Source organism: Erpetoichthys calabaricus, chromosome 3, assembly GCF_900747795.2.
Source record: "Erpetoichthys calabaricus chromosome 3, fErpCal1.3, whole genome shotgun sequence".
Lineage (NCBI taxonomy): Eukaryota > Metazoa > Chordata > Cladistia > Polypteriformes > Polypteridae > Erpetoichthys > Erpetoichthys calabaricus.
In genome coordinates, this window is record NC_041396.2 from 76,930,777 (window position 1) to 76,945,068 (window position 14,292).

General features: G+C 38.6%; 1 protein-coding gene across 2 annotated transcripts in view; it reads left to right on the forward strand.

Moving 5' to 3' along the window:
• LOC114648115 (kinesin-like protein KIF3C) overlaps nt 1-14,292 on the forward strand; it is a 152,755-nt gene that overhangs the window by 112,601 nt on the left and 25,862 nt on the right. The window contains exon 5 of one of the 2 annotated variants that reach the window (XR_007934424.1): nt 3,408-3,523. Coding sequence is in view for 1 of the 2 variants with exons in the window: in XM_051924579.1 (XP_051780539.1) it covers nt 3,408-3,527 (120 nt within the window). In the remaining variant the exon portion in view is untranslated. Of the gene's footprint in view, nt 1-3,407; nt 3,528-14,292 lie in introns of both variants that reach the window. The other variant, XM_051924579.1, reaches the window with a different exon arrangement.

Here is a 14,292-nt window from a genome sequence, read left to right on the forward strand (position 1 = left end):
AGACAGTCCATCACAGGGCACACACGGCTACACACTCACAAATATACCACTTTTGAGTCACCAGTTATCTTTAGACTGCAGTCTTAATCACTGTGAACACTTGCTGGAGTTTAATTAAAAAGTCTTTCCTTCATATGCAGTTTATCCCACATAATATAACTTTGAAAGCCAGTGTCTGTTTAGTTTGCAACAGATGCAATGCAAGATCTCTCTGGAAAGGATCTCGGTCCTCCAGATGCTGTGCAAATATTTTAACACTTGGAAAACTGGAGTCAGCAGTCAACCAGGTAAGATTTTTGTGAGCAAAGGTGATAAAATGGCAGCCTGTGAGAAGAAAGAGAAAACACTCTCTATCCCCAGAGAACTAATACCAGTCAAGCCCCCGGCTCTGTATGACAGTTGCAGTAACTTCCAATTCATGTTATTTTTAGTTTGTACAGTATTAGGAAGTCCAGGTTTTTTAATCTTAATGGGAATCGCCAGTGTTAGAAGTCCATTTTATTCAGAATTGCATTTTGATATCTTCATTCTGCTTAAGCAATATATACAGTGCATCCGGAAAGTATTCACAGCGCATCACTTTTTCCACATTTTGTTATGTTACAGCCTTATTCCAAAATGGATTAAATTCATTTTTTTCCTCAGAATTCTATACACAACACCCCATAATGACAACGTGAAAAGGGTTTACTTGAGGTTTTTGCAAATTTATTAAAAATAAAAAAACTGAGAAATCACATGTATATAAGTATTCACAGCCTTTGCTCAATACTTTGTCGATGCACCTTTGGCAGCAATTACAGCCTCAAGTCTTTTCGAATATGATGCCACAAGCTTGGCACACCTATCCTTGGCCAGTTTCACCCATTCCTCTTTGCTGCACCTCTCAAGCTCCATCAGGTTGGATGGGAAGCGTCAGTGCACAGCCATTTTAAGATCTCTGCAGAGATGTTCAATCGATTCAAGTCTGGGCTCTGGCTGGGCCACTCAAGGACATTCACAGAGTTGTCCTGAAGCCACTCCTTTGATATCTTGACTGTGTGCTTAGGATTGTTGTCCTGCTGAAAGATGAACCGTCGCCCCAGTCTGAGGTCAAGAGCGCTCTAGAGCAGGTTTTCATCCAGGATGTCTCTGTACATTGCTGCAGTCATCTTTCCCTTTATCCTGACTAGTGTCCCAGTCCCTGCCGCTGAAAAACATCCCCACAGTATGATGCTGCCACCACCATACTTCACTGTAGGGATGGTGCCAGGTTTCCTCCAAACGTGACGTCTGGCATTCACACCAAAGAGTTCAATCATTGTCTCATCAGACCAGAGAATTTTCTTTCTCATGGTCTGAGAGTCCTTCAGGTGCCTTTTGGCAAACTCCAGGCAGGCTGCCGTGTGCCTTTTACTAAGGAGTGGCTTCCGTCTGGCCACTCTACCATACAGGCCTGATTGGTGGATTGCTGCAGAGATGGTTGTCCTTCTGGAAGGTTCTCCTCTCTCCACAGAGGACCTCTGGAGCTCTGACAGAGTGACCATCGGGTTCTTGGTCACCTCCCTGACTAAGGCCCTTCTCCCCCGATCGCTCAGTTTAGATGGCTGGCCAGCTCTAGGAAGAGTCCTGGTGGTTTTGAACTTCTTCCACGTACGGATGATGGAGGCCACTGTGCTCACTGGGACCTTCAAAGCAGAAGAAATTTTTCTGTAACCTTCCTCAGATTTGTGCCTCGAGACAATCCTGTCTCAGAGGTCTACAGACAATTCCTTTGACTTCATGCTTGGTTTGTGCTCTGACATGAACTGTCAACTGTGGGACCTTATATGGGCAGGTGTGTGCCTTTCCAAATCATGTCCAATCAACTGAATTTACCACAGGTGGACTCCAATTAAGCTGCAGAAACATCTCAAGGATGATCAGGGGAAACAGGATGCACCTGAGCTCAATTTTGAGCTTCATGGCAAAAGCTGTGAATACTTATGTACATGGGCTTTCTCAATTATTTTATTTTTAATAAATTTGCAAAATCTCAAGTAAACTTTTTTCACGTTGTCATTATGGGGTGTTGTGTGTAGAATTCTGAGGAAAAAAATGAATTTAATCTATTTTGGAATAAGGTTGTAACATAAATTGTGGAAAAAGTGATGCGCTGTGAATACTTTCTGGATGCACTGTAGTACTCCATATTACACCATGACACAAAAAGCAGAATGCTGGCAGGGATCTGCAATTAGACATAATTGCCTCTGCTTGTTCTTAAACGATGCTTATTCATAACTTCTTAAGCAGCACCTTTTACACATAATGAGGCTTTTGTGCTTAATGTAGCAGAACATACTACGAAGAAATAGTCCTTAAAACCTCCTGTCATACATTTTAAAGATATTGTCAAAAAGTACTGTAGTCATTTTATGTATAGTTTGGAAAGAAAGGTAAAGTGATTAATTAGATTAGAAAGCACAGCAGCATGATTTTTGCATTTATAAGACATTTAGAAATATTTCTGCTTTTGCTATAGATTTAAATGCTTAACTCTCTTTTGTTGATTTCATTATATTTTGCCCTTTCTCTGTGCAGTTTTCCCTTTTCGTTGTATCTTACTAATGACAATTAAAAACAAGCATAGTAGACACCCAGGCAAACAACACTGAATCATGAAAGTCTGCAACTACTTTAGTGTCAGACCCACTAATTAGTAAATAATGGATTAATTAAACAATTAGAACACCTGGAAAAGTAGAATGAAAATCAAGATGAAAATATTGCTAAAAAGAAAAAAAATACACTATTCCCATATAACTGCTTGGTACATTTTAATATATTTTTTTTTACCAAACCTAGTTTTCTAATTTCTATATTGTTCCCAAAACAAAGAAGTTGGGAAATAACAGTTCACTTAATTAGCCCAGGAGTCCAATTAAAAACAGAAGCTGGTTGGAACAAAAACCTGCAGCCACAGTGGGTCCTCAGGACAGAGTTTGGGAAGCACTGGCCTAATATATAGCCTTGTCAAATACTAATTACAAAATAATAGTCCTAAATAAGGATTTAAGTGATGTTTAAGGTAAACTGTTTACCCTTAAAGAAAATAATTAAATGTTTAATAGACTTGCGTAAATTCTAATCAGCCTCAACAACCACAGCAATCATAAAAATCTGCTTGCACTCTCTAAATTTCCTTTCAACCTTCATGCTATTCTTGATCTTTGGCCACAAAAGACAAAATGGAAGAAAAGTTTGTAATTAATCTTGATGAAAATACATTTCTGCTAGCCTTGAATTCATAAAAAAAAATCAGTCTTTTGCAAAACAACTATTATTACCTTTTTTTTAAGAATATAAAACAGTTTTTATTCTCTTATTTTTTTGGTAAACTTTATTCATTGCTACATTTGCACATGTGTTTCTCTGGTCTCTTTAAGGTATTTGATTATTGAAAACTTCATTCCTCCTGAGGAGAAGAACAAAATTATGAATAGAATTATTTTTGACAGTGAGGAGGACCAATGGAAATTTCAGCCCTGGTTCCAAGTGGAAAGTAAGTATAGCTGTAGGTTAAGATTTTTACGTTGATGTATTTATTGAAGGTTAGCTTGTAACTGGTTATTTTAAATTTTTGTTAATTTTTATATTTGTAATTACATAATATATCATTTTCATGAATTTATTAGCTTGGATGTCTGCTACTATTTATTTTCAGGTATGCTTCAATGAAAATTTAAAGTTGCTTTTCAATTTGGTATCCTAATCAAAGCATTTTTCAAGTATAAGCCGCAGTGTTTTTGTATGGGTTTAGATACAGTCACTAGTGATTAGCACACTCTGCTAAATTCAGTTTGCCTTGAGTTTAGCAAAAATGTAGAAATGTTTAGGAATTTTGATGAATGTTGTGAAATGTATTGAAGTCAATGTGGAAGGTAAAACTGAACTAGTTTTGAGTGGATTATAATGTTGCAATGGTCTTTTAGATGTCCCTGGGGGTTAGGAAGTTTTCTGCTGACTATGTTGGACCAATTATTGTGGTCAAAAATGTGAACCAAGAGCCTGTGATGCAAGAAATTAGTGTTATATACTCTAAGTGCTGTCCCTGTTTCTACCTGATGTTGAGGAGTATAATATGCTTAATCCAGAAGTGAAGACACAACATGCAATGGATCTAAGCACCACAACAACATTTTTTCATAATATTCTCATTATGGTCAGCTAATTTACCCTCTTGAATGATTTTTTTTTAACGCATGCAGGGTGCAAATCCAGTTTGAGTACCGATTGGGTAGTGACATCACTATATCCCGGAAATTATTCATGCATGTGTGAAACTGATTAGGAAGCATGTGTTCTGGAGCATGCTTACAGTATGCATGTGTGAATGTTCTGCACAACGCAAATCTGGCAGGTAGAGCAGACCGAGTAGTGACATTGGCTGCTACAGCTCTGTGATGTCACACAGGCCTCACAAGGCATCATGGGGCTCTGGGAAAAAAAAGTCTGGCCTAAACCAGACACACAGTGATTTTTTAAGGAAAAAATCGACAAACAAGGGCCACTTTTAAACCCAGCAATTTTGTGTGAAAAAATGCTTTGGCAAATTTCTCCAAACAACACTTTTTATTATAGAAAAAATATGTGAATTAACAACAAAATTCCAATTTTAAATGCTGCACAAACAATGTAATAAACTAAAATAAAATCAAAACTAGTACTTAAAAAATAGGTGTAAAACGCATTAACAGAATTTGGCTATTTGAATACCATATATAAATTAATACAGCCTGTAACCAACATGAATTCAGTATTTGATCTTTTATGAATGATTAACAAATATTGAAATGTATTCCAGTTTTTTCTTAAATGATTCTTTTAATTGTGTCTAAACACTCTTCAGAGAATATTCACCTTTCTTCACAAGAATCTGAACAGTCATGTGTTACATGTAGCTATAACTCTTTCTGTAGTGTCCGTATGAACATTTTTATCTGTGTTGCTTATGGTTTTGTTACCTGTCAGCTTCCCTCCTAACACCATATAACAACTTGCAAATTGCAAATGTGTCTTTTCTGTTTCTGTCCTTCAGAAAAGTAACTCCTGGGGATGCATTTTACATAGCTTCAAACACAAATTTGTACGTTCTTAACCGTTACTTGAAATTGCGCTAATGCTGAGTTGGATTAAATGGGTCTCAGTATGCTTTGCTATAGTACAGGTGCAGATCGTTCAGTTTCATTAGCAGTCTCTATTAGCCTAGAAGAATCTCCAGCCCTTGATAGAATACCAAGCTTCCTCACAATACACATGCATGTACAATTTGAACAATTTAGAGCCATTAGTCACCCTAAATGAAAGTAAGCTTATGTTAAAACAGAATCAACAATTGTGTTTACACTCTCTTTGTTTTTTCTGACTCAGTAGCAAAATATGTTTTTCAGGTAATACTTGACAGGGATTGTGAATGCTTTAATTGTATCAGTTGTGAATTTTATTACTTTTTTGGACACTGTTGTTACTGCCAGGAGTCCCACATTAAAAGTCCTTATGGGCCGAATTAAATGTTAAGGTGGTAGAGATTTAAGTGACGTTATAGAAGTGGGATCTGGTGCAACATAAGTCAGAAATGTTATGTATTAATTTGCGTTTGTTTCCATTATGTTTGTAATTATGTACTGTATCTTTAAGTGTGCCTGAGTTCCATGTCCTTTGTGCGTGGTTTCCTCAAGAGGCAGGGCCACCCTTACGAGGAAAGGAGCTCAGGCAGTGTTTTCATTAAAGTTGTTAAGGAGTTTGTAAATATTCTTGTTGGATTTTCTGGTTTTACTGTCTACTTGGGATTATAATTTGAGACTTGTTCATTTTGGATTGCCTTTTAGGCAACTACTTCTTACTCTTTTGAGCACCTTTTGTAACTCTTTACTTTTTATGTAAATATTGTCATTTATAAAGGATGTCGTCTGCTTTTTCGTCACAAGTCACATTTTTTTACAGTTTCCCTCCTGTGAGGCATTTTGGAAATGCTTAGGTACATTTTGAACTTCACAAACCAGTTCTCACACTTTTAGGCCTAGCCAGGCTGAATCCTAGTGGTAGCAGTTGGGAGTAGTTGGACATTATCTGAACTAGGTTTGTCTCATTGGCCTTCTCTGTCTTTATGGGTCTTTTAGGAGACTTCACACCATTTTAACCATGTTCAAGTCTCCTGCACACAACAAGAAACACTGAAAGTCAAAAGATTGTTAATGAAAATTCAAGACTCTTTCCCAAATTAAACGTTGTAAACAAAGCCAGAAGTTCTTTACAGAAAAATGCTGAAAAATAGTCATTTCTTTTTTTCTTTATGCTTCAACAAAGTTAAAAAATTTAAAGTTAAAAAAAGTCTCACGGCAAATCTTTTGTAATATGACTGCTATAACATCACACTGTCATGTTTCAGCCAGGGTGTCTTGCCTAGCTAATGTTTATTTTCCTTGCAGTTATTTTTGGTACAGCTTCTGTTTGTCAGGGTCCTTTGAGGATAATGGACTATTGGGGTGTTTTTTGATCGGCAAAGTGGTAGTATATCTGTTAATTGGATCTGATTTAAAACAGGCATAGGCCGGGTGAACCATTGCATCTTTTAAAGTCAAAACATTAAAAGAGAGTTATAGTCGGGCAGTCATTTCCAAACTAAACGTTTCTGTACTTTGTTTATTTTCCCTACTGTTTTGTTCCTTATCTCACAACCAAAATGTTGTTCTTCACCCAAAGTGTTCCTATCTAAGTCATTACTAAGCTAGTGCTTTTGCATTTTTTGTGTTATTTTAGCTCTACACTTTTGTGGTTGCTATTGCAGACATCTCTGATAGTGGAAGTGCAGTAATATCACAGCATATGTTGTGTTTCTGTCTACTCATTTAACAAACAAAAAAACAACAACATAGCAGCATCCATGAAAACTATGTGTGAAAAAGCAGCGCCACACAAATAAACACTGAAAAAAATTACATCACAATACAGTCATGAAAATAATGATACAATTGTATAACTACTGAATAATAAGTAGTGTGAAAATAATCAATAATAAAAATGTTCCAAAATGTAATTTTTAATATAAAAATGACAAATACTGTAGAAATAATTCACAAAACACAAATCAGGAGATGTACCAATGGGATTCTACACTCTAAAAACAAATGTTTCAAGTAAAAAAAAAAAAAAATATGAATGCAAGTTTGCAGCAAGATTTTTGGGTTTTGTCAACTTTTGCTCAGATTAAATAGAAATGCAATGAGTAAGGTGCCTTAGCTTTTCCTTTACTTTTTAAGGGATTTTAATTACTGTGAACTTAGTAAGGAGGCAGAACCTCTGTGTTTTTTCCAGTTGATTCTGGGGTGCATCAGGGGTGTTTTCTGCTCCAACTCTGTTCAATGCTTGCATGGACTGCATGTTGGGCAAGGTTATGGGGTCCAGCGGCTATGGGGCATCTGTTGGCGAAGAAAGTTTCACTGATCTTGACTTTGCTGACGATGCTGTGATCTTTTTGGTGAGTCAATGGAGGCTCTGATCGGGGCTTTCAAGAGACTGAGCACAGCCATCAGCAGCGTGTCTGTCTGTGGAGAGAGTGTCAACCTTGTCAAGAGGTTTACTTACTTCGGGAGTGACATTCATGTCTCTGGTGAATCTTCCTATGAAGTCAGTAGATTGGGACTGGGAGATCATGGAGGTCATGAGGTCGCTGGAAAGGTGTGTGTGGCCCTCCCAATACCTATACAAAAGAACAAAGGTCCAAGTCTTTGGAGTCCTGGTGCTTCCCGTCTTGCTATATAGTTGAGAGACATGGACGCTGTCCCGTGAACTGAGACAAAGACTGGACTTCTTTGGTACTGTTTCTCTTCAGAGAATCTTTGGGTACAGCTGGCTTGTCTTTGTGTCAAATGAACGGTTGCTCATGGAGTCCTGAATGAAGCCCGTTACCTGCATTGTGAGGGAGCGTCAGTTACGGCACTACGACCATGATCCGGCTTGCAGGATCCTCATTGTTGATGTCCCGAGTGGTTGGACCAGGCCAAGGGGACCCCCATGTAACACCTGGCTGCGACAGATAGAGGGTTGTTTCTGTAGGGTGGGACTGGACTGCGTGTCTGCCTGGTGGATGGCCAACCAGGATCCCAAGCTGTTTTGTTCTGTGGTGGGTGTGGCAACTCACTGTATAAGTACATGTTCCCCAACCTGACCTGACCTGTACTTAGTAATTAGTAGTATTGGTCCAACTTTTTAAAAATTGGCTACAAAAGAATATTATTTTGTTCAAAAATGCTTATTTTTCAATATGTATGTATTTTGATCATCATCTGTTCCTTCCTGGACCCAAACCCTGGTCTCTTCATTGTGAGGCAACAGTGCTGCTCTGCCAAGTACTTAGTGAATATAAGCCGGAATATACATTTTCAAGTTCACAACATATCACATATTTATGTTGTTGTTCTCATTATTTGTTAGCTTTATCAAGTTAAATTGTGACATCAGCCATTATCTATTATATCACAAACCAAAGCCTGTTTACAGACTGCACTTTGATCATAGCAATTTGTAGCAATAAAGTAATACTCACTTAAAGTATGTGTTTCTGCCCTGGAAGATAACAAGCCATGAACTTGTTCGAATTACATACTGACGTACAATAGTAAGTTGAAGTAATTACTACTATTATTGTATCAGTACAATGTATCAAATAACATTTGCAATTCAGAAAATTTATCAAAATCATTAAATTTGAATTAGCCAGTGCTTTAAGTCTTGCCCACTCTAGTTTAGTTGTCTGCTTCTCTATAATTTGCATGTCTACAATCCCTGTCAAACCAAGTCATAATTAGTTATGCTGAGATAAGAAAGGACATCTATGCACCTGCGTTACACTCAACTAATGGTGAAGCATGCAGTGTAAGTTACGATGATGTACTGCATATCTAGTGATGTGCAATGTTTAATTCAAGTATAGCATTGCAGACTAAAGTGTTTGGTTCACCAGGATAAGTTCCACACAACTGATGGAGAAAAACACAACCAAAAAACATAACATAATACATTATGCATTTCTCAGTACGATATGTCATTTTAATCTGCTACTGAATCCAGATCTGTTAGAGAAGAAACCAATGTTTTATCAGAGATTGACTTGTGTTTTTCAATTAATCTCTAAAAACATTCAATAACATTCATTTTTATATTTCAGTACTTTATTGTAAGTGTTTCTGTTGATTAATTCACTCAGGATAATGCCCCCTTTCAGCTGCTTGTAGTCATTGAGAGGCTCAAACTCAGGGCCTTTGGATTATAGAATGGTCCTTTAACTCATTAGTGTTAAAGCAAAACTTCTTCAGCACCAAAAGCCTATTTGGCTTTGAACTATGAGTGTATTGTCTCTTATTCGGTAGCAGGCTCTCTCTCTTTCTCTCTCAGTCATGCTACACTCTCCCCTTCTGTTATTGGCAGCAGGTTAAAAAGATGGAAAACTTCTTTAGTACTTACTATATGCTTGATTTTGTGACCCAAGGGCTTCTTTTTTCCTAATGATACATTATTAAATTAATTTGTAACGTTTATACCTTCTACATCAATATTCTTAGTTTATATAACTAAAAACGCTGTTGCTTCCTTCAACTAACTTGAGGAGCTATTTCACAATCTGATAAAACAAAAGTCTTTCCACAAATTCTACTTAGTCTCATCCTAATGTTCCATTATACTGGGGAACAAGAGCAGCCCACAGGGCCATCACCATCTGCAACAGCCAGTTAAAAAAAAATCTAGACGGTAGAGTTCCAGCCAAACACACTTTTCTTCAGACTAATTCTATACATAGTAGACTTCATCTACAGAAACAAAAACAATATATTTGAGAAAATATTTTGCTGTTTTACTTATGATTCAACCAAGTTAACACCTGCTGTCATTATTTTTCACAAATAAGTATAGAGGTTGAAGGGTTAGGAAGCACATTCCTCATAGTAGTAACTGCATGTCTCTTTGTCAAACCTTGAATCTAAATTTTAATTAGCTTGGTCCAACTCAGGCTAATGCAGGGCCAAATAGTCACCAAATCAGGATTTGGGACTCTTTTAGTCTCATTTATAAATCTTTGCATGGATTCAACTGTGAAAATATGTGTACACTAAAAAAAAACAGGAAAATGGATACACCAAAAATATGATTTATAAAACATGAAGTATACACATTTGTATGCAATTTAACCTTTATAAATCACAATTATCTTGTAAATGTATGTACATGAGCGCATCTCAAACTCCATCCAGGTTATCATTCTAAAGCAACCATATATGGACCATGCTAATCAACTTTATACATATATGTAACAGATTTAGCTATAAGTTGAGACAATGGTGACAAGGTAAAAAGCAAAATCTTTGAAGTAGAGGCACACAAAGAACATTTATTTGGCAGTTATTTGAGCAAAAGTGTCACCAACAAGTGCAAATATTTTGAATGGCAGCTGGTTATCGCTAGAGTGAATGCAGTGTGCTCTACAATGCCTGAAATAAAAAAAAAATATTGTCCTACCTCAAGGTAGAGGCGAAACTGATCCCACATCACTAGCAGAGTGTGTGTGCAATGGGAGGGAGATAAAGCACATCTATGCTCTCTGATTTCAATCTGTAAATGGCATCTGTAGTCAGAGATGCCTTATTATGTGGCATTATGCCAGAGTAGTCCGCAGATACAAAGGAGGCAACTACAGAGAAATCAGGTAATGATGGGGACACCAGGAGAGACATGACTGAGAGAAACTGCCTCCCTGATCTAAACTCAAGCGGTGTTTTATTATTTGACTTTTTGTGCTAGGCATGGTTTGTCCATAACAAACACCATGTTCGAAAATAAGGTTGCTCAGAAATACTTAAATGAACATACAGTAAGTGGCACCCTAGGCCAAAGATCTACGATCAATTTTATATTTGTATGTTCTGGACATTCGGGTAAAGAGAGGGGCAGAGCTGGACAGACCTGGAAAGCCCAAGTGAGTAGTGAGAGTGGACTGGGAACGTCTGGGGAGGTGCTTGCCCAGAACACTTTCAACTCCAACCTCTGAAAGAGCTTTTCCCGCATCCCAGTGAAGTCTGGGGACATACAGTCCGAATGGGCCTTGTTCAAAGCTTCCATTGTGGAAGTGGCTATAGCCTCAAGGTCATAGGTGCTTCTCAAGGTGGCAACCCAAAGATCCAATGGTGGACACCAGAAGTGAGGATAAAGGAGGCCTTCTGTGTATGGTTAACATGGAAGACTCGTGAAGCAGCAGAGAGGTACTGACTGGCCAAAAGGGTGGCGACCTTGGTGGTCAGGAAAGCAAAAACTCTGGTGTGGGAAGAGTTCTAAGAGATCATGGAAAGCAACTATCAATCGGGCTTAAAGAGGTTCTGGCACACCATCAGGTGACTCAGAAAGGGAAAGCAAGGGTTCACCTAGGCTGTTCTCAACAAGGGTGGAGAAGTGCAGACCCGGACCAAGGATGTTGTCTAGCAGTGGAAGAACGCTTTGAGAAGCTCCTGAACCCGATGGACATGCCCTCTGTGGAGGAGGTAGGGCCAGAAGCTGATGGGGGATCAATGCCTATTTCCCTGAGGGATGTCACTGAGGTAGTTAAACAACTGAGCAGTGGCAAGGCCCAGAGTATGGATGAGATCCACCCAAAAAGGCTGAAGGCTCTGGACATTGTTGGGCAGTCATGGCTAATATGACTGTTCAATGTTGAGTGGTCATCGGGAGCTGTGTCAGACTGATTTGGTGATCCCGATTTTAAAAAGCTGGGACAGGAAGGTGTGCTCCAACTTTTGGAGGATTACACTCCTTAGCCTCCCTGGAAAACCTTAGGCTAGGGTACTAGAAAGGAGACTCTACCCAGTCGTGGAACCTCAGATCCAGGAGGAGCATTGTGGGTTCTATCCAGGCCATGGAACAGTGGACCAGCTCTTTATCCTCATGAGGATTCTGGAAGGGGCATGGGAGTACTCCCATTGAGTTTACAAGTGTTTTGTGGACTTAGAGAATACATATGTCCATGTGCCTTAAAGGATTCTGTGGTGGTTTGCCTGGAGAGTATGGGGTTCTGAGGCCCCAAATGAGGTCTATTCAGTCCCTGTATAATCTCAGTGAGAGCTATGTCTGCATACTTAGTTGAACATCAGCATCGTTTCCAGTGGGTGTGGGACTCTGCCAGGGCTATGCTTTGTCTCCTGTCCTGTTTGTGATTTTCACAGAATACAGCACAAGGTGCAGCCGGGGAGGGGAAAGGGTCCAGTTTGTTGGCCTTAGTTTTTGCAGATGACATGGTCCTGTTGGCTTCATTGGGGGTGAACTTCAGCAGCCATTGGAATGGCAGAGTATGCAGCACAGGAATGAGGATCAGCACCTCTAAATCTGGATAAAGGTGTTCTATCCTGGGAGGTGAGTTACCTGCCTTACAGTCTTGTTCACAAGTGAGGGGAAGAGAGATGGTGAGATCAACAGATGGATTGGGGTAGCAAGCCGCAGTTATGCAGTCACTGTACTGATACTGTAGTGGTGAAGAAAGAGCTGAGTCTGAAGAAAAAGCTCTTAATTTACAGTCAGTCTACATCTCTACCCTAACCTATGGTAATGACCTAAAGAATGAGGATTTTGGGTGCAAGCAGCCAAAATAAGCTTTCTCTGCAGAGTGACTGGGCTCTCCCTTTAGAGATAGGGTGAAAAGCATAGGCATCTATTAGAAGCTCGGAGTATAGCCGCAGACCCTTTGCATCAAGGGGAGCCAATTGAGATGGTTTTGGCATCTAATATGAATGCCTCCTGGATGCCTTCCTGTAGAGGTTTTACAGGCATGACCAACTGGAAGGTGACCTTGGGGAAGACCTGGGGATCGCTGGGAGAATTATATCTCCCAGATGGCCTGGGAACACCTTGAGATTCCACAGTATGAGTTGGCAAGTGTGGCTTGGGAAAAGGACATATAGGCCTCACTGCTAAGGACTATTGTCAGTGGAAAATTTATGAATGAATAAAAGTTACAATGAATAGTATAGGCCATATCAAATGTTGAGGATTCAGCCAGCTACCTTACATAAGTCAGCTGCCAAAGGTACATTGCCTCAAAATAAATTAATCATGGGTTAGAACCTTGCCACTAAGCCATGACATTTGTCAGTCTCTCTTGGCATCGCAGATGACTTGTAGTTAATAGAATGGCACTACTAATAGTTAACAAAAGCAGCTTTATTCTACTAGGTGCCCTTATTGCAATATGAGTGCAATCAATTGCCCCCGGTTATGTTAGGAAATCTGAGCACTGCTGCAAATGCATTTTTGTAAAGGCCTATTACAATTTCCATTTGGAAACTGAATGCAGCTCTTCATCAGTCAGTTAATGGCTTCCAGTACAGAGGGCATGATGGAGCTGGAAAGTTAGCTAAGATAGATCCAGAATGTCTACCAGTTCTCCTCTTTTAGGTGCCTATTGCCAGAAAGCCAATTATTTTTTAAAACTTGGATATGAACAGGTATGGTAGTATATTTTCATGCCAAAAACACCACTGGTCTTAATGAAAGCTAAGTTGTTTTATGTGGATTACCTTTTTATTATCTCCAAAATTGTAAAAATATTAACCAAGGTCATGAGAAAAAACAAAGCAATAATTTAAAACCAGAAAGTGTTCCATAATAAGTTTTAAATTTACTTGAATGCTAATCTTATGCAGGTCTTTATGATAACTGGTCCTACTGCAAATGACCCTCTCTCTCTATAAAAAATCAAGAAAATATTCAGCATCGTGTCTGGGCTGAATATCATCCAGCATCCACATGAGAGCTGCAATGTCCAAAGAACAAAGGCAACATGAAAAGCAAAGGAAAAGTGATGCAAGGGCTAGGATGTCCAACAACAAAGGCAACATACACACCAAGAAAGAGTAATGTAAGGGATAGAATATCCATTGAACAGAGTTTCCTATATGTATGGTGTAATTGAAATAGATGGACTTACCACTGTAGCCTTGTCCCTGTTTTACTAAACAGGCATTTCACTGTGCTGGTCTGTTTTTTTAGGTCACATGGAACATGTATCATATCCATAGAAATCATATAGGCACAAGTGGTGAAACCCATGAAATCTAGAAATAAAAAATGGCAAAAAATCCACAAAATTACAATTCAGTGAAATGATGAAAATAGTAATAAAAATATAAACAAAAATAAATAAAAATGAATAACACATGGAAACAAAAGAAAGTGTAATAACATAGAAAAATGATTGGACATGTAAATAATTTGCATATTGTAATTTAAAATAAA